This window comes from Triturus cristatus, chromosome 7 (genome assembly GCF_964204655.1).
Source record: "Triturus cristatus chromosome 7, aTriCri1.1, whole genome shotgun sequence".
NCBI lineage: Eukaryota > Metazoa > Chordata > Amphibia > Caudata > Salamandridae > Triturus > Triturus cristatus.
The window spans coordinates 21,136,910-21,161,936 of NC_140590.1; the positions used below are offsets into that span (position 1 = coordinate 21,136,910).

The 25,027-nt window shown below is 50.0% G+C and overlaps 1 protein-coding gene across 1 annotated transcript in view; it reads right to left on the minus strand.

Moving 5' to 3' along the window:
- LOC146808708 (cell adhesion molecule CEACAM6-like) overlaps positions 1 to 25,027 on the minus strand; it is a 375,069-nt gene that overhangs the window by 146,926 nt on the left and 203,116 nt on the right. Inside the window, exon 2 of the mRNA XM_085614219.1 lies at positions 19,234 to 19,602. Coding sequence (XP_085470345.1) covers positions 19,234 to 19,602 — 369 coding nt within the window. The remainder of the gene's footprint in view (positions 1 to 19,233; positions 19,603 to 25,027) is intronic.

The following is a 25,027-nucleotide window of genomic DNA, read 5'->3' on the forward strand; positions in this document are numbered from 1 at the left end:
GGATTCAGTTGCGACAGGGGGCCACCCATCTACCTCCCAGTCAGATAAGGATAATGTAGTGCATGCTAAACCGATGCGAGAGGCGGCACCTTTATATGTCCCTCCGAAAGGAGCAGGGACTAGCTCGGACATTAACTCCGCCGATGCTAGGGGATATTTTGTGTATAATTGGGTTTATACCCCTTGGCATAGGGCCGATGTTATGGCGTTAAAGAACGCATTGCCTGACCCCCGCAAGAATCCAGCGGCCTTCTATGAAGAAGTTGAGGGGGCCTTGAATTCTTGCATTATGACCTTAGCGGATATAGATCTGTTCTTTGGCCTTATTCTACCACCGGACACGTGGCGATCTGTCCGAAAGGTGGATGATGCAGTTGCTTTTAAGGCCCGGTGGTCTGAGCTTGAGGATGAGGATAGAGAACGGAAGCCCGCACAGAAACCACCCCAGAATATTCTAGATCTCCCTGCTGCTATTGTGGCTAAATTGAAAACAATAATCCCCCCCAAAAAGATTGACTGGAATATGTTGGCGGCATGTAAGCAGAAAGTTGATGAGTCAGTGGCAGATTTCTTCACGCGCTTTGAAGAAACGTTCCATGACTTTAGTGGCCAGTCGCTTACCGACGACACAGGCCGCCACCTTTTCGCGGACAAATATGTGGCCAATCTGCTGCCGGCAGTTGCGGCCCGGTTAAAAGCGAGTGAGAGTTCTTGGTCCTCCGCGACACCGACGGCCCTTCTGACCATCGCCCAGTATTATGAGCGTCAGGAGCACGAGGCGAAGGGCCAGGAGGAGAAGAAATCGAAAGATCTCAAAACAAAAGTCATGTTAGCACAAGTATATGGCCCGCCCCGCCGGGGTAATAATAATAGGGGAAGGGGCGGATCTTATGGTCCCCCTTCGGGCCGATCTGATTTGAATAGGAACCAATGTGCGTACTGTAAGCAGTTGGGCCATTGGGCCAGGGAGTGCCCAGCGTTGCGTGCTTCGCGGCAGGGGCACACTCCGGGTGGCCAGAGAGGTAGAGGGGGTTTCTCGAACTTTAGAGGGAACTCTAACGATAATGTCCGTTTTGATACTGCAGGACAGCACCGAGATAGCTCGAATGTTTTTGATCGCCAGCACCAGTATCATGTATCGGATATCGATCACTCGGGATATCACGATTCTCAGCATGCATAGGAATGCGTTGGATGGGGGTCTGAATCAGTTGAGGTGCCGGTCGATCAGACGGGTCCTTATGTATCGGCTGAGGTTTTAGGTTCTACTGATCAGTTCCTAGTGGATACAGGAGCGACACGTAGTGCATTGTCTAGGTACTTGGTTCCGGGGGCTCCCCCATCCGGCTCAATGGTTACATCGGTAGGGTTTGACGGTACACTCTCCCGAAGCCCTCTTTCACAGCCCCTCGCATTTAAGGTTGATTGTTTTTCTGCGCCCTGTCCGTTCCTGCTTGCCCCGTATACACCGGATAACATTATGGGCCTTGACATGTTAAAACACTTTAGGGCTACGATTCGCTGTTCCCCTGAGGGTGAGAGGGTGATTCTAAATGACAACTACCCCCGATCTGGGCGGATGTGTACGATCTCAGAGGATGCGTTGTTGGCTACCCTCCCCCGCGCTTTATGGGCGACTTCGGACACAGATGTGGGACAAATGGTGATTCCTCCGGTCCACATTAGTGTCCAGGAGGGGGCGGTGCTACCACGCCTCCCGCAGTATCGTATTTCACAGGAGGGCGAGGAAGCTCTCATACAGATTGTGCAAGATTTGATCGCAGTAGGAGTAGTGGAAGAAGTTCCCTATAATATCTGTAACAGTCCGATTCTCCCTATTCTGAAAAAGGACACGGATGCAAAGGTCTATCGGTTTATAATTGATTTGAGGGAGGTGAACAAGATCGTGATACCTCAGTACCCGGTGGTTTCCGATATCACGACGTTGCTTACCTTGGTCCCGCCTACGGCGACCGTGTTCTCAGTGATTGATTTGAAAAATGCCTTCTTTTCTATTCCCATTCACCCTGATAGCGGATTTCTTTTTGGGTTCACCTTAAACAATAGATCTTATCGCTTTTGTAGAATTCCCCAGGGCTACACAGAAAGCCCTAGTATTTACAGTCAGGCTTTGAAACGACAGTTGGACTCCTTTGCTTTACTCGAGGGGGTCGCCCTCATTCAATATGTCGATGACATCTTGTTGGCGGCTGACACCCTGGAGTTGTGCGAGAAAAGCACGCTATCCTTACTCTCCTTTTTAGCCTCCCACAATCACAAGGTCTCTAGGAAGAAATTGCAATTCTGTAGACCAAAGGTGACTTATTTGGGTCACCTTTTGTCCAAGGAGGGGCGTGCACTCACACCAGATCGTGTCCAAGTATTCTTGGACACACCGAGACCATCCACGCAGAAGGATGTGCGTGCATTTTTGGGCCTTGTTTCTTTTTGTAGACAGTGGATACTGGGGTTTTCACACACGGCTAAGCCATTACTAGCTCTCTTGACAAAAGATACGCCCATCCCAATCCCTTGGTCAGATGAGTGTGATGCTGCTTTTCAGCAATTGCGACAGGCCCTTTGTTCAGCACCAGTGTTAGGGACCCCTGATTATGCGAAACCCTTTTCGTTGTATGTGCATGAGAAAGATGGATGTGCATTGTCAGTTTTGGTACAGATGCATGGTGATAAGCAACGCCCTTGTGCATACTTTTCGGCTGTACTTGATCCTGTCGCCCGCGCATTGCCAGGGTGTTTTCGCTCGGTTGCGGCGACAGCTGTGTCAATACGCCAAAGTGAAGGAATTGTATTGTCCCATAAACTGTTGGTGTTAGTTCCCCATGCTGTTGATGCCCTGCTTAATCAAACAAAGACGCAGCATTTGACCAGTGCCCGTTTAACGGGATATGAGTTGACGCTTTTGGCTCCTCATATTACGTTGAAAAGGTGCGTGACATTAAACCCGGCCACATTGTTGCCATACCCCGAGACCCAGCCGGAGGCACAGAAAGCGCATGATTGTATTCTTGTGACTGAGGAACAAACAAAGGGTCGTATTGATCTCCAGGATACGCCCTTTTCAGAGGTAGATGGAGAACTGTGGGTGGACGGATCCTGCCTGAAGCTACCAGATGGTACGGCTTCAGCAGCGTATGCAATTACCACATTACAAACGATAGTGGAGACAGCACGCATACCACAGAAATCAGCTCAAGCAGCGGAACTGATAGCATTAACACGAGCGTGTGAGCTCAGTACAGGATTGTGTGTGAATGTGTACACAGACAGCCGCTATGCCTTCGGAGTAGCACACGATTTCGGTCTACTCTGGAAGGAGAGAGGGTTTCTAACGTCACATGGGGTACAGATAATGCATGGGGAGTTAGTCCACAATCTTCTAACTGCATTGACATACCCGAAGAAAATTGCCATTGTTAAGTGTAGTGCCCATAGGAAAGTAGTTGATAAAGTTGGAGAAGGGAATGCGTTAGCAGACCGAGTGGCACGGGAGACTGCGATGCAGCCCGGTACTACTGCCATGTATGTAGTAAAATCACAGGTGGAGAGATGGCGTGATGCAAAGGAAGAAGTGCGAGAAATACAAAGAACCGCTTCTGATAAGGAGCGGGAGCAATGGGCTAGCGAGGGAGAGTTGGATGACGAGGGTTGTTGGAGAAATAAACAGATGGATAGATGGAAGTTACCCACGGCTTTCGTACAACCTATGGTTCAAATGGCACATGGGCTAGCACATGTTGGAGCTTCCGCAATTGTAAAATTGCTTACCCAAGTCTGGGAGCATCCAGAGATTGCTAGCACAGCAAAGAGGGTGGTGCAGACTTGTATGATCTGTCTGAAGTATAACCCAGGGAAAGGCACGCGAACTCCAGCAGGAGGATTTGCGACGCCCACTGCACCCTTTGAGGTTCTGCAGATGGATTACATCCAGCTTGAGCGCTGTAACAATTTGAAGTATGTTCTAGTAGTGGTTTGCGCCTTCAGTAAATGGGTTGAGGCGTACCCTACGAAAGATAATACTGCAATGACCACGGCGAAGCTACTGCTAAAAGAGTTTTTCCCTCGATACGGCGTCTGTAGACTTCTGTGGAGTGATAATGGCCCTCACTTTGTAGCGGATGTTATAAAGTATGTCTTGAAGGGCCTAGGCATCACTCAGAAGTTCCACGCTGTGTTCCACCCCCAGTCTGCAGGACTAGTCGAGAAGTATAATGGTACGCTGAAGCTTAAGATCGCCAAAATCCAAGCTTCAACATCTTTGACTTGGCCAGACGCCTTGCCACTGGCGTTATTATCCATTAGGTCGGTGCCACACTCTCGAACCGGCCTTACACCCTATGAGATCGTATTTGGACGCCCAATGAATATTTGGGGTCCACCAAGGCCTAAGGCTGTGTATGATGTACCCTGTGTGATGATGAGTGATTATCTGGCACAGTTAACGGATAACTTGGTTTCTATTCATCAACAGGTCCGAGAGGCGCTCCCTGATCGGTCTACTGGCGAAGGACATGGTCTCCGGCCCGGAGATCATGTGATGATAAAGGTTTTCGACAGATCGAACAGTTTGGAGCCGAGATGGGTCGGACCTGAGCAAGTTCTTCTTGCAACGAGGACGGCAGTGCGAGTCTCGAACAGGAAGAATTGGATCCATTCCTTGCACTGTCGGAAGGTACCGCCCGGATTGGTGGAGTCTGCCGTGCTGACCGATCAACGAGAAGTCCTAGCAGCAGAGACAGGCCGTGCTGCGAGGCCAAACGACACTGAGGAGCTCTTTTAGGACCACACGACTTCTGGAGGAAGGCGATATCATCTGCGACCAAGGAAGTGAGATCTTCAGTACCGGGACATACTGTCAGAACGGCCCTTGGGTTAGTGAAACGGAGAGCCGATGAGGCAAGGGGGGGGGATCAGCCCTGCATTAGTGTAGTGACACCCGTCTTGGCCCGCTGGTGAAGAAATCAACCGCTGCCCAAGGGGAAGAGTTCTGACAGACCTTTTTAGTTGCAGGAAGATATCAGGGTACTGTTTCTTTTTGACATGGAGACGAAGAAAGTCCTTTGTGCGTTGGGGTTCATGCTAACAATAGCTATTGTTGGCATAACAACATGGTTTGTGGAGGAGGTCACACCTGCTCGGAAAACACTTGTGTTGACGACTCCGGTGCCTGCGGAGCACTACTTTTATACATTGCCGTATCAAGAATTAAAGCATCGACAGTCCTACTTGAATAACACTTTCATTCAGATGCTGCATCATACCCACGTTGCTACGAACGCTACGAACTGTTGGATATGTGGGATGATGCCAGCTCATCAGAAGAAAGGAGGTACGCCATTCATACCACTTCCTTTCTCTCATAATGGCTCTTGTAGAGCATGGTACACTTTGCTGTTTGCTACTCGGAAACCGACAGTGGGACGGTTGCTTTTCAGACTGAATAAAGAATGTCATCAGGACAGAAATGGATATCCACAAGCAAATGGAACAATTTGGGAATGGGAAGAGTACCGACCGGACAATGAATCCATTCCCTATATCTTCACGAATACCAGAGACACTGTGGGGAAGGAAAAATTCGTGATCCAAGTGGCCCAAGCCCAAGCGGACCTGTGTGTCCAGAGTGTGGGTTTTATCCCTGTTGGTGTCAGTGATTGTATAACAGTATTAAACATTGATGGGCTGAACAACAGCACCTTCCTAGCATCCCATAATACCTATTTTGTATGTGGAAATAAAGGTTATTACCGTTTGCCGGCTGGGTGGTCCGGGGTATGCTATGTATCATTCCTATTACCTCCTGTATTTCTAGCACCCGCGTCGTATCATAAGGACTTGAAATTGCTGAATAACGTGACTGTAAATAGATATAAACGTACTTTATCAATTGATGATGTGGATCAAACAGATACTAGCTTGCAACAGTATATTGATTTCAATTTAGGACTGTTTTTCTTTGTTGGAGCTGCTTTGAATAGTAGGAAGATCCGGAGATTAACGAGAGTGGTAGAAGCTGTGACTAATCAGACTGCTGCTGCTCTTGGGAATCTTACGGAAGAATTACAGATAACCAGGATTGTTGCATTGCAGAATCGTATGGTATTGGATGTGATGCTAGCTGATCGAGGAGGAGCCTGTAAAATTATTGGAAGCAGCTGCTGTGTGTTTATCCCTGATCATACGCCATCTGTTTATAGCGCTATTAATAAGCTGCACAAAATAGCAGCTGAAATCCACACAGAAAACGGCACTTGGTCCTTTTCTGGATGGTTTTGGGCGTTGGTTACTGCCTGGGGTTGGAAGGTTCTAACTGGTCTTTGTATTATCATAGCAATTCTGTTCTTTCTCTGTATGTGTATTCAATGTGGACCATTATGCTGTTCTGTATGCATTTCATACTGCATTCCAGATAAGAAAGCTATTGCCGATGTTGCTCGCCAGAAGGGTCTAGCTAAAGAAGTTAAAGGAATGATGATAATTGACATATACGATGATTATTCTTGGAAACCGGATGTCTTCAGTAAATGCTGAAAGGGTCGTCTGTTGTAAATTAAAGCAGAATGTGATTAAGCATTTACTGAAAACATTAATACTTCCCTTTTATCGTGTTCTCTTCAGTATGTTGACCGAAGTCCGGACTCCATTTTGTATCATCACGCTGCCATGTGTTCGTCACGAGGAGAGTCCGACCTCTGTGTTAGTTGCTCTTGTAATCTGCCTAGCAACAGTTTATAAATAGCCCTCCTGTCCATCTGGCGCATGCCCAGACTTGACCACGTCTGTTATAATTAGCTTTGCTTGACCATGTGTTTTTGCGGGCTCAAGGAGTGTGTTAGCTCCGCCCATGTATTGATTCAGTATCGAGAATGACCCTAAATGGTAATGTTCTTCGACTTCATGTGCTATCCACCCACTCATGAGCCCCTCTGTTGTGTATAAAAGGGGACTGTGCACGTAAGTTCTTTGTGCTACTCCTTGCAATACTGAAGAGTGTTGTGTGGATTGTAGGACCACCCTTAAGGGTTAATAAACGTTGTTTTTGTACTTTGCAGTTTCCGTGCCAACTTCCTTATAGATTTCGTTACAGAAGAGCGAACCCTTGTCTCTTGCGGGCCTAGCTGGGGCTTGTATTCATCAACTCCACAGAGTCAAACGCCTTTTCCATGTCCAGAAAAAGGGCTAAGGCTTTGCACTCCGGGCGCACATGCTGCATGGTGCCCAAGACTGTACGGATATTATAGGTTAGGTTTCTGGCCGGGATGAATCCCGCCTGTTCCGGAGCTACGAGCTCCGGCGCCAGCAGCGCAAGACGCGTAGCCAAAACCTTGGCGTACAGCTTGGCGTCGACGTTGATCAGGGAGAGCGGTCTATAGGATCCGCACAGATTAGGGGGTTTCCCAGGTTTTAATATAGTGACGAGCAGGGCCTCTCTCATAGTGGCTGGCATGCACCCTTTCTGGCATATATCATCGAATAGCGTAATCAGATGCGGGAGGAGCTTATCCTTAAAGGCCTTGTAAAAGGCCACCGTCAGACCATCAGCCCCTGGGGCACTGCCTGATCTCATTCCCTCCAGGGCCTCCAGTATCTCATCCCCTTGCACCGGTAACATCAGGAATTCCCGCTGCGAATTGGACAAAAAGGGCATTTTGATATAGCTGAGGTAGTCCTCTATTTCCTCTTCTATCTGAGAGGACTTAGATGTATAAAGCCCAGCATAGTAACCTTTGAATTCGTCTAGTATCTCTTCCTCTCCAGTAACCACTGTGCCTGTAGAGGTGACAAGCTCGTCAATGACCAGGGGCCTCCTGGAATTACGTAGTACCCTCGCCAATAAGGAACCCGGGCGTTCACCCTCCCCATATGTTCGGGCCATAGCATACTTGCCCATATGCTGCACTTCCCTATCCGCCTCCCTATTGTATTCAGAGACCAACGCTCGAATCCGAGCTGCGACGTCGGAGTCCGCGGCCACCCGATGTTGCTCTTCTAACTGCGCCAGTTGCGTCTCCATAGTCTTCAGCCTCTGCCTTATAGACTTGAGAACGCCGGAGTGCTTGGTCATGGCCATGCCACGAATGTATGCTTTGAACGAGTCCCACAGCGTTTGGAAACTCTGCACAGAACCCAAATTCTTTTCGAAGAAAGTGTCTATATCCTCCGCCAATTCGCCCCTGAATACCTCATCCAACAGTGAGTAGGGCGGGAACCGCCATGTGAACGGCGGGATGCGTTTGGCCGGTGTATCCAATATCAGGAGAAGAGGGGAGTGGTCCCTCAACGTACGCGGTAAGACCACGCACCCCTTAATCGCCGTTAGCAGCGACTGTGATGCTAGCCAGTAGTCAATTCTAGTGTGCACGTCATGGAACGCAGAGTAGTGCGTATATCCCCCTTTCCCAGGGTGTCCATGTCGCCAGACATCCACCATATCAAGCCTAGTCAGTTCCGCTTGCATGTGTAATGCAGCAGCCGCCGGACCACGCAGCGGCCCCGAGGAGCGGTCCATGGTCGGGTCAAATGTGAAATTAAAATCGCCCCCCACACCATACTAGCGTGTGTGTATTGCCTGCAATGCGCGGCCAGAGCGGCGTAGAACGCTGGGTTATCATAATTAGGTCCGTACACATTAACGACCACTAGGTCATGACCGTTCCCGACACATCTGACAATTAAATAGCGCCCCTCGGGGTCCACTTCCAGTACCGTCAGTGTCAGATTTGATCGTGGATTCACCCATGTGACCACCCCTCTGGAGTGCGTAGTGAAGCCTGCCGCAGCGCTACTACCCGCCAATCCCCTCGCAGAGAGCATGTTACTCGTGAGAGGGAGGTGTGTTTCTTGTAGAAGTGCCAGATCAACGTGGTGCCTGCGGAGATAATTCAGCACTTTTCTCAGTTTGCGAAAATCATTCAACCCTCTAACATTCCAGGTCAACGCTCTCAGAGTCATGCTGCCGCCGTCAGCATTCGTAACGCTAGAGGCCGACATCGCCGCCATGTCGCACCATGTAAACAGCAAAGATGTAACCCCTGCTAAGTGCCACCCTGTAGTAGACACCTGGCAACCTAGTCCAGACTTGCATAGACAAAGCAGAAGACATCACTCTCAGCGTACAGTGCGTACCCCCGACCCCCCACCCAAAGCATCCCCCAATGTTCACTACCCCCCACCCACAGCCGACCACCCCCAACCTGGCCAGACAGGACTCCGACCCTTCCCCCCGCCCTACCCAACAACAAACACCTGAAACTTTCCCCAAACCGGCCCCCATAGGGACCATGCGAGACAACAACACTGGGGCAGAGGTTACCTGGCCAGAAACAATCACAACCTGTCCACAACCCATAGTTACGCCGCGCCCCCGCTTCCCCGCCCCCAAATAGTCATACTGCGCGAGCTGCTCTCCTGTCACCACCATTAGGGCCAGGTGCGTCCCCCATTACCCCTTTACGGGTCCGAGCCCTACGCCCAGGGGAGCCCTCCCGTTGGCCCCGAAAGGCCCGAGCAACAAACCCTCCCCTCCTCTCTTAGTCCCAGTCACAGGCCAGCTAAGCGAATGTCTATAACAGACCCATGTAGGGCCCCCCGGCCCCAGGGAGCTCGGAGCAATCAAGTTATCTGCAGGTGAGAGTCAACACAGCCGCCCACAGGAGTTCCTTGCAAGTAGGCCCACCGAGACTGTTCATGCTCAAGGTATCAGAAAGGTCTCACCAAATATCAGCTGCGTAGTCCTCGTGTGCGGCACCACCGTCCGCAGTTGTCGGTTCAGCACTAGGCGCTCCGGTCACCTGCCGGAGCCGCAAACACCCCCCACCCAAACTGCAGACCCAGACTGCATGGCCGCATGCCAGGCCGGGCCACCCGCAGCAGACTAGTCCCGCTCCTCCAAACTTGAGGACTCCGCCAGAGTATCATTTTGCCCCCGAGGACTGTTCCGCTGTTCCTTAGACCATTCCTTCAAGGATTTCTGCAGCTCCTTCGGGTCCGTGAAGAAATGCGAGTGGCCCTGTCTGTTAATCCGATGTCTCGCCGGGTACAACATCGCATAATCCAGTCCGAGGTCACGAAGTTGTTTTTTGTACGCCGCAAAGTGCTTCCGTTCTTCCTGCACTTTCGCCGTGAAGTCAGGGTAGATGGAGATGTCCATTCCCTCGAATTGCAGCTTCCCTTTTTCTCTAGCCACCCTCAGGGCTGCATCCCTGTCCCTGTAATTTAGCAGCTTAGCTATTATCGGTCTCGGTGGCGCCCCCGGCTTTGGGCGAGGCCCCAGCGAACGGTGGGCACGCTCTACTACGAACATGGGAGAGAACACTTCCGCCCCCAGCAGGGAATTGAAAAGCTTTTCCACAAAGAGTTCCATCCGTCCGGTGTGTGTCGGCTCCGCCACCCCAGTTATACGAATGTTCGATCTCCGCGAGCGGGCCTCCAAGTCCTCCGACTTGTCCTGGATGACCTGAAGCAGTCTGCTGAAGTGTTTACGGTCTGCATCCCACTCCGTTTGCGCCTCCTCCACGTGTGTGACCCGCCTCTCAGTCATGTCCAGGCGCTCCGCGTTCTTGTCCACCCGCTCCGACATGCGGTCCATGCGGTAGGTGAGTGCGTCCAGCTTGGCGTCGATTGCAGTCAGACTGCCCTGCAGGCCCTTTTCCATCGCCGCTAGCATTTCTCTGATGTCCGCACACATAGAGCTCTCTGAGGCCGCACCGCCGGTGGACGCCTCCGGCACCACGACTGTAGACGCCTTCGCCTTGCGTGGGTCAAAGGATAGTTTAGGTTGAGTCTTGTCGCCCTTGCCCATGGCGATGCGGTAGGTCAGCGCTTCCACAGGTCCAAAGTCTCTATGCGCCCACCGTGTCCCGTGGCACCGTCGTCTTAGGAGTCTGTACAATATGCCGTGCAGCCTCGTGGATCAAGAGCGGCCCCAACCAGTGGCAGGCTGGGACCTACACCCGCATCAGCCTCGGCGGACACCCGAGGACCGGGCCCACGGGCCTATCCACGCAACTGGTGAGTCCTCCCGCGGGCTCCACACCACCAAGCGACTGCCCCCGAGTGGCGGGGAAGGGGGCACCAACACTGGTGACGCCGGCAGGCCTCGCCTCCGCACTGTTCCAGGGCCACCTCACCGAAGAGCTCCACAGGCCCGGGCCCAACGCCGTCTCTGCCAGTCGCCAGGGATCTCACTCCAGGCCGTTGTAGGGAGGGGGGTACGCCAAGCACAGCTCCGCAGGGGTGCAAGGGGCTGCTCCTCCTTCACAGGCACCCCGGAATCACTCCTCTCCACGTGGCGGCGCTCCGAGGAAAGGGCCGATGCGGCAACGTCCACCTCGGAAGGACCCCCTGCACGGGTAGGCTGCCACCGACCAGGGCACCCAGACCGTCCCGAGCCCAGGACGTCGTCGACAGCAGCGCGCGGACAGGCTCCGCCTATTGCCAGGGTCCCCTCGTCGTGAGCTCCCACCCTGCACCGTGGAGGCGCCCAGCACCGTGGAGGCGCCCAGGTCTGCACTGCACTCCAGGGGGGGCCGCGTCGCGGCCCCTCCGGTCCACCCAAAGACTGCGACCAAGCACGGCAGGGCGGGCCGGCAGCCGACGGCCAGGCCGCACGCCGCGCCACGCACACCGGGGAGCGTCCCAGGGCAGTCCGGGGATGTCGGCCCAGTCCACCCAGTGCTCCGCCTCACGCCGTCCGCGCGCCGCACAGCTCAACCGCCGGCCCCCGGGGTCCGCACACCGCTCCATCAGGTGTAGGAAGTACTCCCCCGTCTGATCCACTATGTAGCTCCGCAGGACAGGATCTTTGTAAGGATTATGCGAGGGCTGCGGTGGAGAGCGCAGTGCTCACGCGTCCGCCATCGTTGCCGGCAAGCTCCGTCCCCATTGTTTTGTGGTATTTACCTGGGAGGAGACCAGTTCCCGCAGTAAGCACAGCGCCATAGCTGAATTACCTGGAAATCATAGAGCATTATTAGGAAGCGTGGTAGAGAGGCAGTGTTAACCCTCTCTACAATAGAGTTGTGCGTGGCACCAGAGGTCATCAGTCGAGTGTTTAGACCTCTGACGCCTTAAATGTCAGCTGAAAAGCGGGCGCGCAGCGGATGCACCGCTGCCACGCCAAAGGCAAGCCCGTCTGCACCCATCCGCGCCCGACTGGGCCCAGGGGCCAGGGACCCTGCCCAATTACAGAGAATACATTACACCAAGGAGCAGCTTCTAACGCTTGGGCAAGCTCTGACACCATGCAGGGACAGGGAGGGCTACCGGAACCGCATGTCGAGGGATTACAGGTATGCAAGCTCTGCAAACATACAATAAATATCGGGGGCAAAGTAATTTAGACCAAAGTGCCAATCAGACAAACCCCTCCCTGAGCCTTGGCCTCATCAACTGTCGCTCGCTCCTCAGACATAAAATTCAAATTCATCTGCTTTTGGAGGAGGGCAGTTTCGATGCTCTGTTCATTACTGGAACCTGGCTTAGTGATAACATTCTGATGGCCCTGCCCCATGGGCTCCATTTTCATAGACTAGACCGCATTGGGAAGGTAGGAGGAGGACTAGCGATTGTGATTAAAGAGGAGATTAATACCAACCCACACCTTCTCGGGCTGCTACTTTACAGGCCCCCTGGGACAGAGGCGGAGTTTTTAGACTGATTTATAGACATAGTCTGCAGTCTATTGATGAAGCAAGCCCATATCACCATCCTTGGGGATCTCAACCTGCACTTTGGGGATCAGAGTCTCCCTAGCATTAAGAGGTTAGAGCATGAACTGGAGAGCTTAGCACTAGCCCAGTTAATAACATTGGCCACTCACATCAAAGGACACATACTTGACCCTGTGATCACCAATGGCCCAAGAATTTCAATACACCTTCAGGTCCCAGTACCAAGGTCTGATCACCATCTCATTTCCTTCACTCTAGACAAGAGGGAGATAGTAAAGACCAACCTCCAATCCATCAAGTCTGCCTCATCTCCCCAACTGAGATACTGGGCTAAGTTGAACTTAGAAGTCTGGGTAGAATCCCTGCTGTCCTCATGCTTTAATACAGCCGGAAGCATCGATGAAGTGTTTGCCAACTGGGAAAGGGGGATTCTCCAGTCACTGGATGAAGCAGTACCCAAAACGAATCCTAAACTAACTAATACTCACAAAAAGGCACCCTGGTTTAATGCTCAGCTAGCATTATTGAAGAAAGGGTGTAAAAAACTGGAAAGGGATTGGAGAAAGAGCTATGATCCCCAACTTAAAGTTAAGTATAAATTGACAATCAGAACCTATCACACCAAAATTAAAGAGGTGCAGGCAGGGTTCATTGAGGATAAGATCGCACAGAACTTCTGACCAATACGACTTCTCCCATTTAATAGCAATGTTTTGGAGAAATATGTCAACAGAATATTGTCACAATTTCTGGAAGAACATCTTCGGCTACACCCTACACAGATGGGGTTCCGCCCTCAGCACAGCATGGAATCCGCCTTGCAAGCAGTGTCTGAAGAACTTAAAATGACCCTTGATCAAAGTGGAGCAGCTGCGACACTACTCCTAGACCTAATTGCAGCATTAGAACCTACGGCTATGGCTTGCTGGCTAACAGACTCCAGGAAATTGGTATCCAGGGCAAAGCTCTGGACTGGTTGGGGTCCTTCGTGGAGGAGAGGTCCTACCAGGTTATGGAAGCCAATCTCTTCTCTGATATTAAGCCTTTGACTTGCGGTGTGCCAAAGGGCTCATCGCTAAGGCCCACGTTGTTTAATATCTACATGCGCCCATTGGCGCCCATTGGCGGACAAAGTTCAGGGATATGGCATCTCCGTGATTTCATACGCTGACGACACCCAGCTGGTGGTGTCACTTGATTCCAGGACTAATGGTGCGTCAAGCCAGCTGGCGCCTTGTCTTGAACAAGTGGTTAAATGGATGACAGGGAGCTGTGGTACCCAGGTCTCTAGTCAGTTGGCCACGCTGCCTATGGATCGCTCCATTCCGAGCACTGACATCAAGAATCTCGGCTTCTGGATGGATAAGGAGCTCACCATGCAGACCCAAGCAAGGGAGGTGGCAGGCACTTGCTTTGGGTTGTTAAGAATGAACCGCAAGATCCTTGACCTAATCTCTAAACAGCTCAGGAAAACGGTCATACATTCCCTGGTCATGTCACGCCTAGACTATGGGAACTCGCTCCTTCTGGGTGCACCTAAATATGTCATTAACAAGCTACTGCTAGTCCAGAATGCAGCGGCCAGACTTCTGTGTCAGATTCCAATGCAGGAATCAGTGAGGATGCATCGTAGGCAGTTACATTGGTTCCCGATTGAGGCGGGAATCAAGTTTAAATCACTGTGCCTGACCCATAGAGCCATAAACAAGAAAGGGCCCAGTAAGATCAGAAATCTGGTAGGCCTATATCTCCCCAATAGAAGTCTGAGGTCAGGCTCTGAGCGCTTGTCAAAAATCACTACAATAAAAAGGGCCAGATGTGGGGGATAGCTTTTTCCCACCTGGCGCCCAAGCTATGGAACTCAATTCCACGAGAGATGAGATTGATAGCATCAGAATCCTCTTTCAGAAAAAAAACTGAAAACCTGGTTGTTCAATAATTGCAAATAACTTCCTCTTCTCTCGCTTCACTGTGTCTCATGCCTAGCGCTGGGAGGCCTTCGGGTAGCCATGCGCTCTACAAATCCTCAGAACATAACATAAGTGCAGTGCTGCCATTAGGAATATACGGTACTGGGAGTTTGTCATTACGACCTCCACAATACTATAATGGGTACACTGAAAACTGAGAAGTTTGGTATCAAACTTCTCAGCACATTAAACCCACACTGATGCCAGTGTGGGATTCAATGAAAAATGCACACAGAGGGCATTTTAGAGATGCCCCTTGAAATATGACCTACTACTAGTGTCCAGGCTGAGTGGTCGCTCTCAGCTGCCACCACCAGACATATTTCTGGACTCTGGGGTCGAGAGCCTGCTGCTGCTGCTGCAGGGGGCCTGAAACAATGCACATCCTTGGATGAGGTGTCAAGCCTCCTCCCCCGGGATGGGCAGGGTCCACGAAGGGGAAGCTTCAAAGGCTTGCCGCCTTTGTGAGCTTTCCCAGGCCTTTTGCTGCTCCCAGCAACTGGTCCCCACTGGTTTTGACCCCCACTTTGGGTGGGGATACCTGTGGAAAAACCAAGTGAGGAAGGGAGGTGTGCCCACCTCTGCCAACCCCACCGTTCAGGTGGGGAGGCGAGGTGAAGCACAACTCTCCGTTCCCGCCATCTTGCAAATGGGGGGACCCAGCCAACGAGAGTGAGGCATATGTCCCTCCCACTGGAGGGTGGCATAATAGGGGGTGTACCCATCCCAAGGAAGGGACCCATTGGTCCCAACCTTTTACTTACCAGTAACGCCTCTAAATCTAGTATTTAGGGGGTACCCCGAACCTTGCCTCCTCAGACAAGAAACTACAAGAAGAAAAGAAGAAGGACTGAACAGCCGTGCCGAAGCTAAGAAGAGGAGGATGCCACTGACTTGGCCCCAGCCCTACCGACCTGTCCCCACCTCGAACCTACAGAAGCAAAACTCCGGTGTGTCCTGCAGCCAGCAACCTCAAGAACCCCGAGGACCTGCCCTGCCTTCCACACCAATCTTTAGTGCAGGTCGTTCCATGTTACAATGTGGGATTTATGTAACATTGAAGGAACTGAAGCTAAATGTGGTATTTAAATAAAATACGTCTCTGCTTCCTACACTTTGCCTATAATGTGCCTCATTTTAGGGTGTGTTGGTTCCTGCAGAGACACACGGACGTGCTGATGCGGCTGGAAGAGAGGCTGTGACCTGCCAATCACTGGTTCAGACTCAATGGCGTGTCAAGGCTGCTTGTCGCACAATAGACCTTGCTCCATCCTCATTGGCTGTTCAAAGCCCCTGGACTGAAGCAAACCAACCCTTTTGCCAATGTGTACATGTATCACACCTCCACTATTCTCACACAACACGGAGCCTTGTACAGGCCTACATGGCCGCAGGCAGTGAAAGGGAAATGCTGGCCCCGGTGGCCCCTGCCTGCCTTCTTCAAGTCCTGGCAGGACTCAGCAGAACCTCTGATGGTCACTGACGGGTACCAGCTCCGATCGGGAGGTCTCCTGAGTGGAGCTTCGAGGTCACTTACAAATATTAAACAGATATTATGATCAGTCGGAATATAAAGACGAGCCTGAAAGACGTCCTGCATGCGTCGAGTCTTTCATTTCTTCTAAGTTAAATGGGGAGGCAGCGTGGCTCGAACCCCAGAGTGGCCGACCTTGAGAAGCAGGTTCAAGTCCCAGCCTTGGATCAACATCCTGTGTCTGAGAGCTCACCTGACCTCCGATCTTTCAGTAAATGTGTAATGTAATGTGGTGCTGATGGGAAACGAAGCCATGCCCTTGGGCCAGGAGTGCCCTACATAAAACTGAAAGAATAATCTATAAATCCAAATTTAGCATTAATTCTCTCTCAAATACTTAGATGAAGAAACCCCAAATTCTTCCATTAATTCTCTCTCATTTACTTAGATGAAACGACCAAAACTCCTCCATTAAGTATGTTTTAAATGTTGTCAAGGTTTGTGGAACACTCTTGGAAATGCACAATATTCGACTTAGTTCATTATATATTTCTGGTGAACCCGAGGCCGAGCACAACCGTCTTCAATGCCTATGATCTTTAATGAATGTTATTGGAAGCTTGTAATCCAGAACCCATGGTGCGGCCCTCCTTATGGAAGGGGTGCTAAGCCCTCTCTAAGATTAACTTCACACCCATCAGGCTCTCCCTCACGCTCCCAGACTGGAACAATGTGTTTTAAAAAGCCACCTTGGTCGCCAATTGCGCTATAAGGTCCTTGGTGTAGAAGAGACCTGCGGCCCTGAAAGTACTGGGGGGCAGATTTACAAGCCGCTTGCGTCATTTTTGCGCCACCGTTGCGTCACTTTTTGTGACGCAGCGGCTGCATAAAAATGCGGCCCATTTACAACGTGACGCATCTAGGGAGATACGTACCGTTGTTAAGCCCTGCGTCAGGTATAATGTATGCAGGGTGGGCGTTCCAACGCTCAACGCAAAAAAAAACTCAAAGTGACGCAGTGAAATCTACAAGATTTCAATGCGCCACTTCTAGGACTGCCACTGCGTCAAATTCTTACGCCTGGGAGTGACACAGCACAATGAAGATAGGCCTCATCATGCATTGCTGGAGTTGCGTCGTGCTTGCGACACGCCTTAAGGAATGCGTGACTTTTGCATCAACAGAAGCGTCAGAATTTCTGACGCATCTGTCAATCCTTGCACCATGTTGCGCCGTATTGTAAATACGGCGCATCAATAGTGGCACAAGGGTTTCTCAGGGTGGAGCAGGGAAAGTGACGCATCTTTACAGATGCGTCACTTTCTTGTAAATCTGCCCCCGTTTACCTGCCCCTGGGGTCACAATCAGGGATGGCTTTAATGCTGGTGGTGCCCGATGTGACAATGTTTGTTGAGCCCCCCCAATTACCTCCTTCTCCATAGATTTCCCCACTACCGCCCTTTAACAGTGCCCCTTAAGTCTCCATAACCGCTCTCTCTCAGATGCATTTATTTTGCTTTATAGCGCCAGTCACACCAGCATAGGGTGTTAGAGAACTTTACACACACATTACACAGAAACAATCAATAATACGTATGTAAATCAGTGTATCGAAAATGTAACATAAAACAAAGGACTCTAAGGTGTAGGAGTCACAATTCATCCCTAGTGGTAGAGATTATAGTTTAATAGTGCTTGGTGTAGAGAAGTACACACTGAGGGGTTTATTCATGAGCCCTTGCGTCACTTTTGCGCCGCCGGTGCGTCACTTTTTGTGACGCACCAGCAGCGTAAAGAATTAGCCTTGTTGCGTCATATTTACAAAGAGACGTATCTAGGTATATGCGTCGCTTTGTAAACCCCTGCGGCACATTATACCTGCGCCAGGTATAATGTATGCAGGGGGGCGTTCCCATGCAAGTAAGTCTCGTAGAAGTGACGCAGTGTAATCTATCAGATTTCACTGCGCCACTTCTAGGACGCAAATGCGTCAATATCTTTAAGACTGACGCAGGCCATGTGAAATGACCCATTGATGGATTTGCGTCACTTTCGTGACACACTCCAGCAATGCGTCATTTTTGCGCCTACAGATACGTCAGAAATACTGACGTATCTGTAACTCCTTGCGACATGATGCATCATACTGTAAATATGACGCATCCAGCATGTCGCAAGGAGGGCGCAATGAAAAGTGACGCATCCCTGTTTTCACGCAGCGATGCGCCACTTCTCATAAATGAGGCCCTGAGAATGTAAAACGTAACACCATGGTGGGAGTTGTGTTTACTAATAAGAATTGATTCCTACCCAAGTGAACACTTTTTGCAACATTAGGATTATTATGAAAGGCTGGGGCGGGGGGGGGGGGGTCATAGCCTCTGACCTCTACCTTGCAGTTTGCAGCAGCGCTTTGATGACAGTTATTAGCTCACCATTCTTTATTAGGATTTAAACTTATAAACTGCAAGTAACAAAAGGGCCTCTGACAGAAGCAGTAACGCACGGACCGATTTACATTATATGCTCTTTGTGGTCTGCATGGTACACGTGCTTCGCAGCAGGCACATTAACCCTCTGCGTTACTTTATGAGGAGTCAAACTTCCACCAGAGAAATCACCGATCTCTGCAGCACGGCCATCAATCTCCAGAGGTGTCTGGACACTTTTCTGGTTGCCCTGAAGATGCTGGGGCCAGGAACGCCGCAGCAGGTGCCTGTACAACGTATTGTACTTGAAAACACACACTCCTATCCGCCCCCACCCCAAAGGTCAGTGCCTGGTGCGGAGGCACCAACCGCACCGCCCTAGGTCCGGCCCTGCTACAATCACCGCGGACTGAGATATACAAGTGTCCGAGGGTCCCACACAAGACCCCGAGCTCCTGGAGTAAGTGTGTGCACAGGAGGCAGTGACAAGACAGGTGTGACCGACCTTACCGTGCACTCTGAGCTGCGCTGTGCCCACCTGTAGCCCCCCCGGCTCACAATCACCACTGACTGAGATATACAAGTGTCCGAGGGTCCCACACAAGACCCCGAGCTCCTGGAGTAAGTGTGTGCACAGGAGGCAGTGACAGGACAGGTGTGACCGACCTTACCGTGCACTCTGAGCTGCACTGTGGCTTCCTTCTGTAGCCCCCCCGGATCCACGCTCATTTGCACGGTGTAGTTTCCGGTGTAATTCATCTGCACGTCTGTGATCCGCAGTGATCCGTCCGGGAGCAGTGCCTCTCGGCCGGTGTGTTTAGGACCGTAGGAAGGACGACCGCTGCCAAAGCGACCGAGGATTTGGTCATCTGCGCGTGGCCTTCCGCCCCTGTACCACAGAACATATTCGAAACGTCCCTCGTACCGCAGAGACAGGGTGACGGTGTCTCCCACCGCCGCAGTCACCACATCTGGAGTGATTGACAGCTGCGCCGCTGTGCACTGGAACAATGACGTCACCCACACCGACGTCACCCAGGCTGAAAGAAAACACAGAAGAGAAACGAGATTAGAGGCGCTGCGGTGGAACCCCAAAAACAACAGACACCAGGGGGTGCGAAGAGACAAACTCGACTGTAACTAGATGCAGGGATTACACAAAAGCCTTAATATATCAGCGCGGAGCTACAACTTCTACCCTTGAAGTCCTAAACAAATAATGCTCAAGAGAAGAAAAGAGGTCGCCCCATGTTGAGCGATGCGCGCAGATGGGGGTTCACTCGGCGCGTCTTAGCCAGTCCTGACGCGTTTCAAGCGCTCCCCTTTATCAAAGGTTAGGCTGTAAAAACCACCGACACTCGCGTTTCCAGGACCTCTCACATATAATGGCTTCTACAATCAGGCTAAGGTGAGTATAGCACGGCATTATGGGAAAGGAAGTTCATTTTTGCTCCCTAGTGGGCTGCGGCAAGTTTTTCAGTGGCAAAGTCAATTAGATAACGCGGTGAGGAATCCAGCACTCACCCCAGCGCTAACAATCCACATTCTGCTTCGTAAATTATTTTTAATAAATACGCAATTATCCCAACTCATTCGAGAAAAACGACCTGATAAAATATACATAGTTATTCCCCCAGTTAATTCCATAATCCTATTCCCGGGTTAAAATCCCAAATCTAAAAACCAGTTTAGCCAAGCTCCCGTAAACTCAGCCTATGTCCTGCTCTCACAGAGAGTGTGATGCAGACAAGGGTCTCTTCTCATCACCCTACTCCATGTTAACTCAGTAACCAGGACCAGTCTCCAGAGTGTGATGTAAACAAGTGTCTTGTCTCTTCACCCTACTCATTGTTAACTCAGTAACCTTGACCAGTCTCCAGAGTTTGATGTAAGCAAGTGTCTTGTCTCTTCACCCTACTCCATGTTAACTCAGTAACCAGGACCAGTCTCCAGAGTGTGATGTAAACAAGTGTCTTGTCTCTTCACCCTACTCCATGTTAACTCAGTAACCTGGACCAGTCTCCAGAGTGTGATGTAAGCAAGTGTCTTGTCTCTTCACCCTACTCGCTGTTAACTCAGTAACCTGGACCAGTCTCCAGAGTGAGATGTAAACAAGGGTCTTGTCTCTTCACCCTACTCGCTGTTAACTCAGTAACCTTGACCAGTCTCCAGAGTATGATGTAAGCAAGTGTCTTGTCTCTTCACCCTACTCCATGTTAACTCAGTAACCATGACCAGTCTCCAGAGTGTGATGCTTCACCTTACTCGCTGTTAACTCTGTAACCTTGACCAGTCTCCAGAGTGTGATGCAGACAAGTGTCTTGTCTCTTCACCCTACTCCATGTTAACTCACTAACCATGACCAGTCTCCAGAGTGTGATGTAAACAAGGGTCTTGTCTCTTCACGCAACTCGCTGTAAAATCAGTAACCTTGACTAGTCTCCAGAGTGTGATGTAAACAAGTGTCTTGTCTCTTCACCCTACTCGCTGTTAACTCAGTAACCTGGACCAGTCTCCAGGGTGTGATGCAGACAAGTGTCTAGTCTCTTCACCCTACTCCATGTTAACTCAGTAACCTGGACCAGTCTCCGGAGTGTGATGCTTCACCTTACCCCATGTTAACTCAGTAACCTGGACCATCTCTAGAGTGTGATGTAAACAAGTGTCTTGTCTCTTCACCCTACTCACTGTTAACTCAGTAACCTGGACCAGTCTCCAGAGTGTGATGTAAACAAGGGTCTTGTCTCTTCACCCAACTCGCTGTAAACTCAGTAACCTTGACCAGTCTCCAGAGTGTGATGTAAACAAGTGTCTTGTCTCTTCACCCTACTCCATGTTAACTCAGTAACCTGGACCAGTCTCCAGAGTGTGATGCAGACAAGTGTCTAGTCTCTTCACCCTACTCCATGTTAACTCAGTAACCTGGACCAGTCTCCGGAGTGTGATGCTTCACCCTACCCCATGTTAACTCAGTAACCTGGACCATCTCTAGAGTGTGATGTAAACAAGTGTCTTGTCTCTTCACCCTACTCACTGTTAACTCAGTAACCTGGACCAGTCTCCAGAGTGTGATGTAAACAAGGGTCTTGTCTCTTCACCCAACTCGCTGTAAACTCAGTAACCTTGACCAGTCTCCAGAGTGTGATGTAATCAAGTGTCTAGTCTCTTCACCCTACTCCATGTTAACTCTGTAACCTTGACCAGTCTCCAGAGTGTGATGCTTCACCCTACTCCATGTTAACTCAGTAACCTTGACCAGTCTCCAGAGTGTGATGTAAGCAAGTGTCTTGTCTCTTCATCCTACTCGCTGTTAACTCAGTAACCTTGACCAGTCTCCAGAGTGTGATGTAAACTAGTGTCTTGTCTCTTCACCCTACTCGCTGTTAACTCAGTAACCTGGACCAGTCACCAGAGTGTGATGTAAACAAGGGTCTTGTCTCTTCACCCTACTCCATGTTAACTCAGTAACCATGACCAGTCTCCAGAGTGTGATGTAAACTAGTGTCTTGTCTCTTCACCCTACTCGCTGTTAACTCAGTAACCTTGACCAGTCTCCACAGTGTGATGTAAACAAGGGTCTTGTCTCTTCACCCTACTCCATGTTAACTCAGTAACCATGACCAGTCTCCAGAGTGTGATGTAAGCAAGGGTCTTGTCTCTTCACCCTACTCATTGTTAACTCAGTAACCTGGACCAGTCTCCAGAGTGTGATGTAAGCAAGTGTCTTGTCTCTTCACCCTACTCACTATTAACTCAGTAACCTGGACCATATCCAGAGTGTGATGTAAACAAGTGTCTTGTCTCTTCACCCTACTCACTGTTAACTCAGTAACCTGGACCAGTCTCCAGAGTGTGATGTAAACAAGGGTCTTGTCTCTTCACCCAACTCGCTGTAAACTCAGTAACCTTGACCAGTCTCCAGAGTGTGATGTAAACAAGTGTCTTGTCTCTTCACCCTACTCACTGTTAACTCAGTAACCTGGACCAGTCTCCAGAGTGTGATGTAATCAAGTGTCTAGTCTCTTCACCCTACTCCATGTTAACTCAGTAACCTTGACCAGTCTCCAGAGTGTGATGCTTCACCCTACTCCATGTTAACTCAGTAACCTTGATCAATCTCCAGAGTGTGATGTAAGCAAGTGTCTTGTCTCTTCATCCTACTCGCTGTTAACTCAGTAACCTTGACCAGTCTCCAGAGTGTGATGTAAACTAGTGTCTTGTCTCTTCACCCTACTTGCTGTTAACTCAGTAACCTGGACCAGTCGCCAGAGTGTGATGTAAACAAGGGTCTTGTCTCTTCACCCTACTCCATGTTAACTCAGTAACCATGACCAGTCTCCAGAGTGTGATGTAAACAAGTGTCTTGTCTCTTCACCCTACTCGCTGTTAACTCAGTAACCTTGACCAGTCTCCAGAGTGTGATGTAAACAAGGGTCTTGTCTCTTCACCCTACTCCATGTTAACTCAGTAACCATGACCAGTCTCCAGAGTGTGATGTAAGCAAGGGTCTTGTCTCTTCACCCTACTCATTGTTAACTCAGTAACCTGGACCAGTCTCCAGAGTGTGATGTAAGCAAGTGTATTGTCTCTTCACCCTACTCATTGTTAACTCAATAACCATGACCAGTCTCCAGAGTGCAATGTAAACAAGTGTCTTGTCTCTCCAACCTAATCGCTGTAAACTCAGTAACCTTGACCAGTCTCCAGAGTGTGATGTAAGCAAGTGTCTTGTCTCTTCACCCTACTCATTGTTAACTCAGTAACCTTGACCAGTCTCCAGAGTGTGATGTAAGCAAGTGTCTTGTCTTTTCACCCTACTCATTGTTAACTGAGTAACCTGGACCAGTCTCCAGAGTGTGATGTAAACATGGGTCTTTTCTCTTCACCCTACTCATTGTTAACTCAGTAACCTGGACCAGTCTCCAGAGTGTGATGTAAACAAGGGTCTTGTCTCTTCACCCTACTCATTGTTATCTCAATAACCTGGACCAGTCTCCAGAGTGTGATGTAAGCAAGTGTCTTGTCTCTTCACCCTACTCGCTGTAAACTCAGTAACCTTGACCAGTCTCCAGAGTGTGATGTAAGCAAGTGTCTTGTCTCTTCACCCTACTCCATGTTAACTCAATAACCATGACCAGTTTCCAGAGTGCGATGTAAACAAGTGTCTTGTCTCTCCCCGTTACTCGCTGTAAACTCAGTAACCTTGACCAGTCTCCAGAGTGTGATGTAGGCAAGTGTCTTGTCTCTTCACCCTACTCATTGTTAACTCAGTAACCTTGACCAGTCTCCAGAGTGTGATGTAAGCAAGTGTCTTGTCTCTTCACCCTACTCCATGTTAACTCAATAACCTTGACCAGTATCCAGAGTGCGATGTAAACAAGGGTCTTGTCTCTTCACCCTACACCATGTTCACTCAGTAACCTGGACCAGTCTCCAGAGTGTGATGTAAGCAAGTGTCTTGTCTATTCACCCTACTCGCTGTTAACTCAGTAACCTTGACCAGTCTCCAGAGTGTGATGCAGACAAGTGTCTTGTCTCTTCACCCTACTCCATGTTAACTCAGTAACCATGACCAGTCTCCAGAGTGTGATGCTTCACCCTACTCGCTGTTAACTCAGTAACCATGACCAGTATCCAGAGTGTGATGTAAGCAAGTGTCTTGTCTCTTCACCCTACTCATTGTTAACTCAGTAACCTTGACCAGTCTCCAGAGTATGATGTAAACTAGTGTCTTGTCTCTTCACCCTACTCGCTGTTAACTTAGTAACCTTGACCATTCTCCAGAGTGTGATGTAAGCAAGTGTCTTGTCTCTTCACCCTACTCATTGTTAACTCAGTAACCTGGACCAGTCTCCAGAGTGTGATGTGAACAAGTGTCTTGTCTCTTCACCCTACTCCATGTTAACTCAGTAACCATGACCAGTCTCCAGAGTGTGATGCTTCACCCTACTCGCTGTGAACTCAGTAACCTTGACCAGTCTCCAGAGTGTGATGTAAGCAAGTGTCTTGTCTCTTCACCCTACTCATTGTTAACTCAGTAACCTTGACCAGTCTCCAGAGTGTGATGTAAACTAGTGTCTTGTCTCTTCACCCTACTCGCTATTAACTCAGTAACCTTGACCAGTCTCCAGAGTGTGATGTAAGCAAGTGTCTTGTCTCTTCACCCTACTCATTATTACCTCAGTAACCTGGACCAGTCTCCAGAGTGTGATGTAAACAAGGGTCTTGTCTCTTCACCCTACTCTTTGTTAACTCAGTAACCTGGACCAGTCTCCAGAGTGTGATGTAAACAAGTGTCTTGTCTCTTCACCCTACTCGCTGTTAACTCAGTAACCTTGACCAGTCTCCAGAGTTTGATGTAAGCAAGTGTCTTGTCTCTTCACCCTACTCGCTGTAAACTCAGTAACCTGGACCAGTCTCCAGAGTGTGATGTAAGAAAGTGTCTTGCCTCTTCACACTACTCAT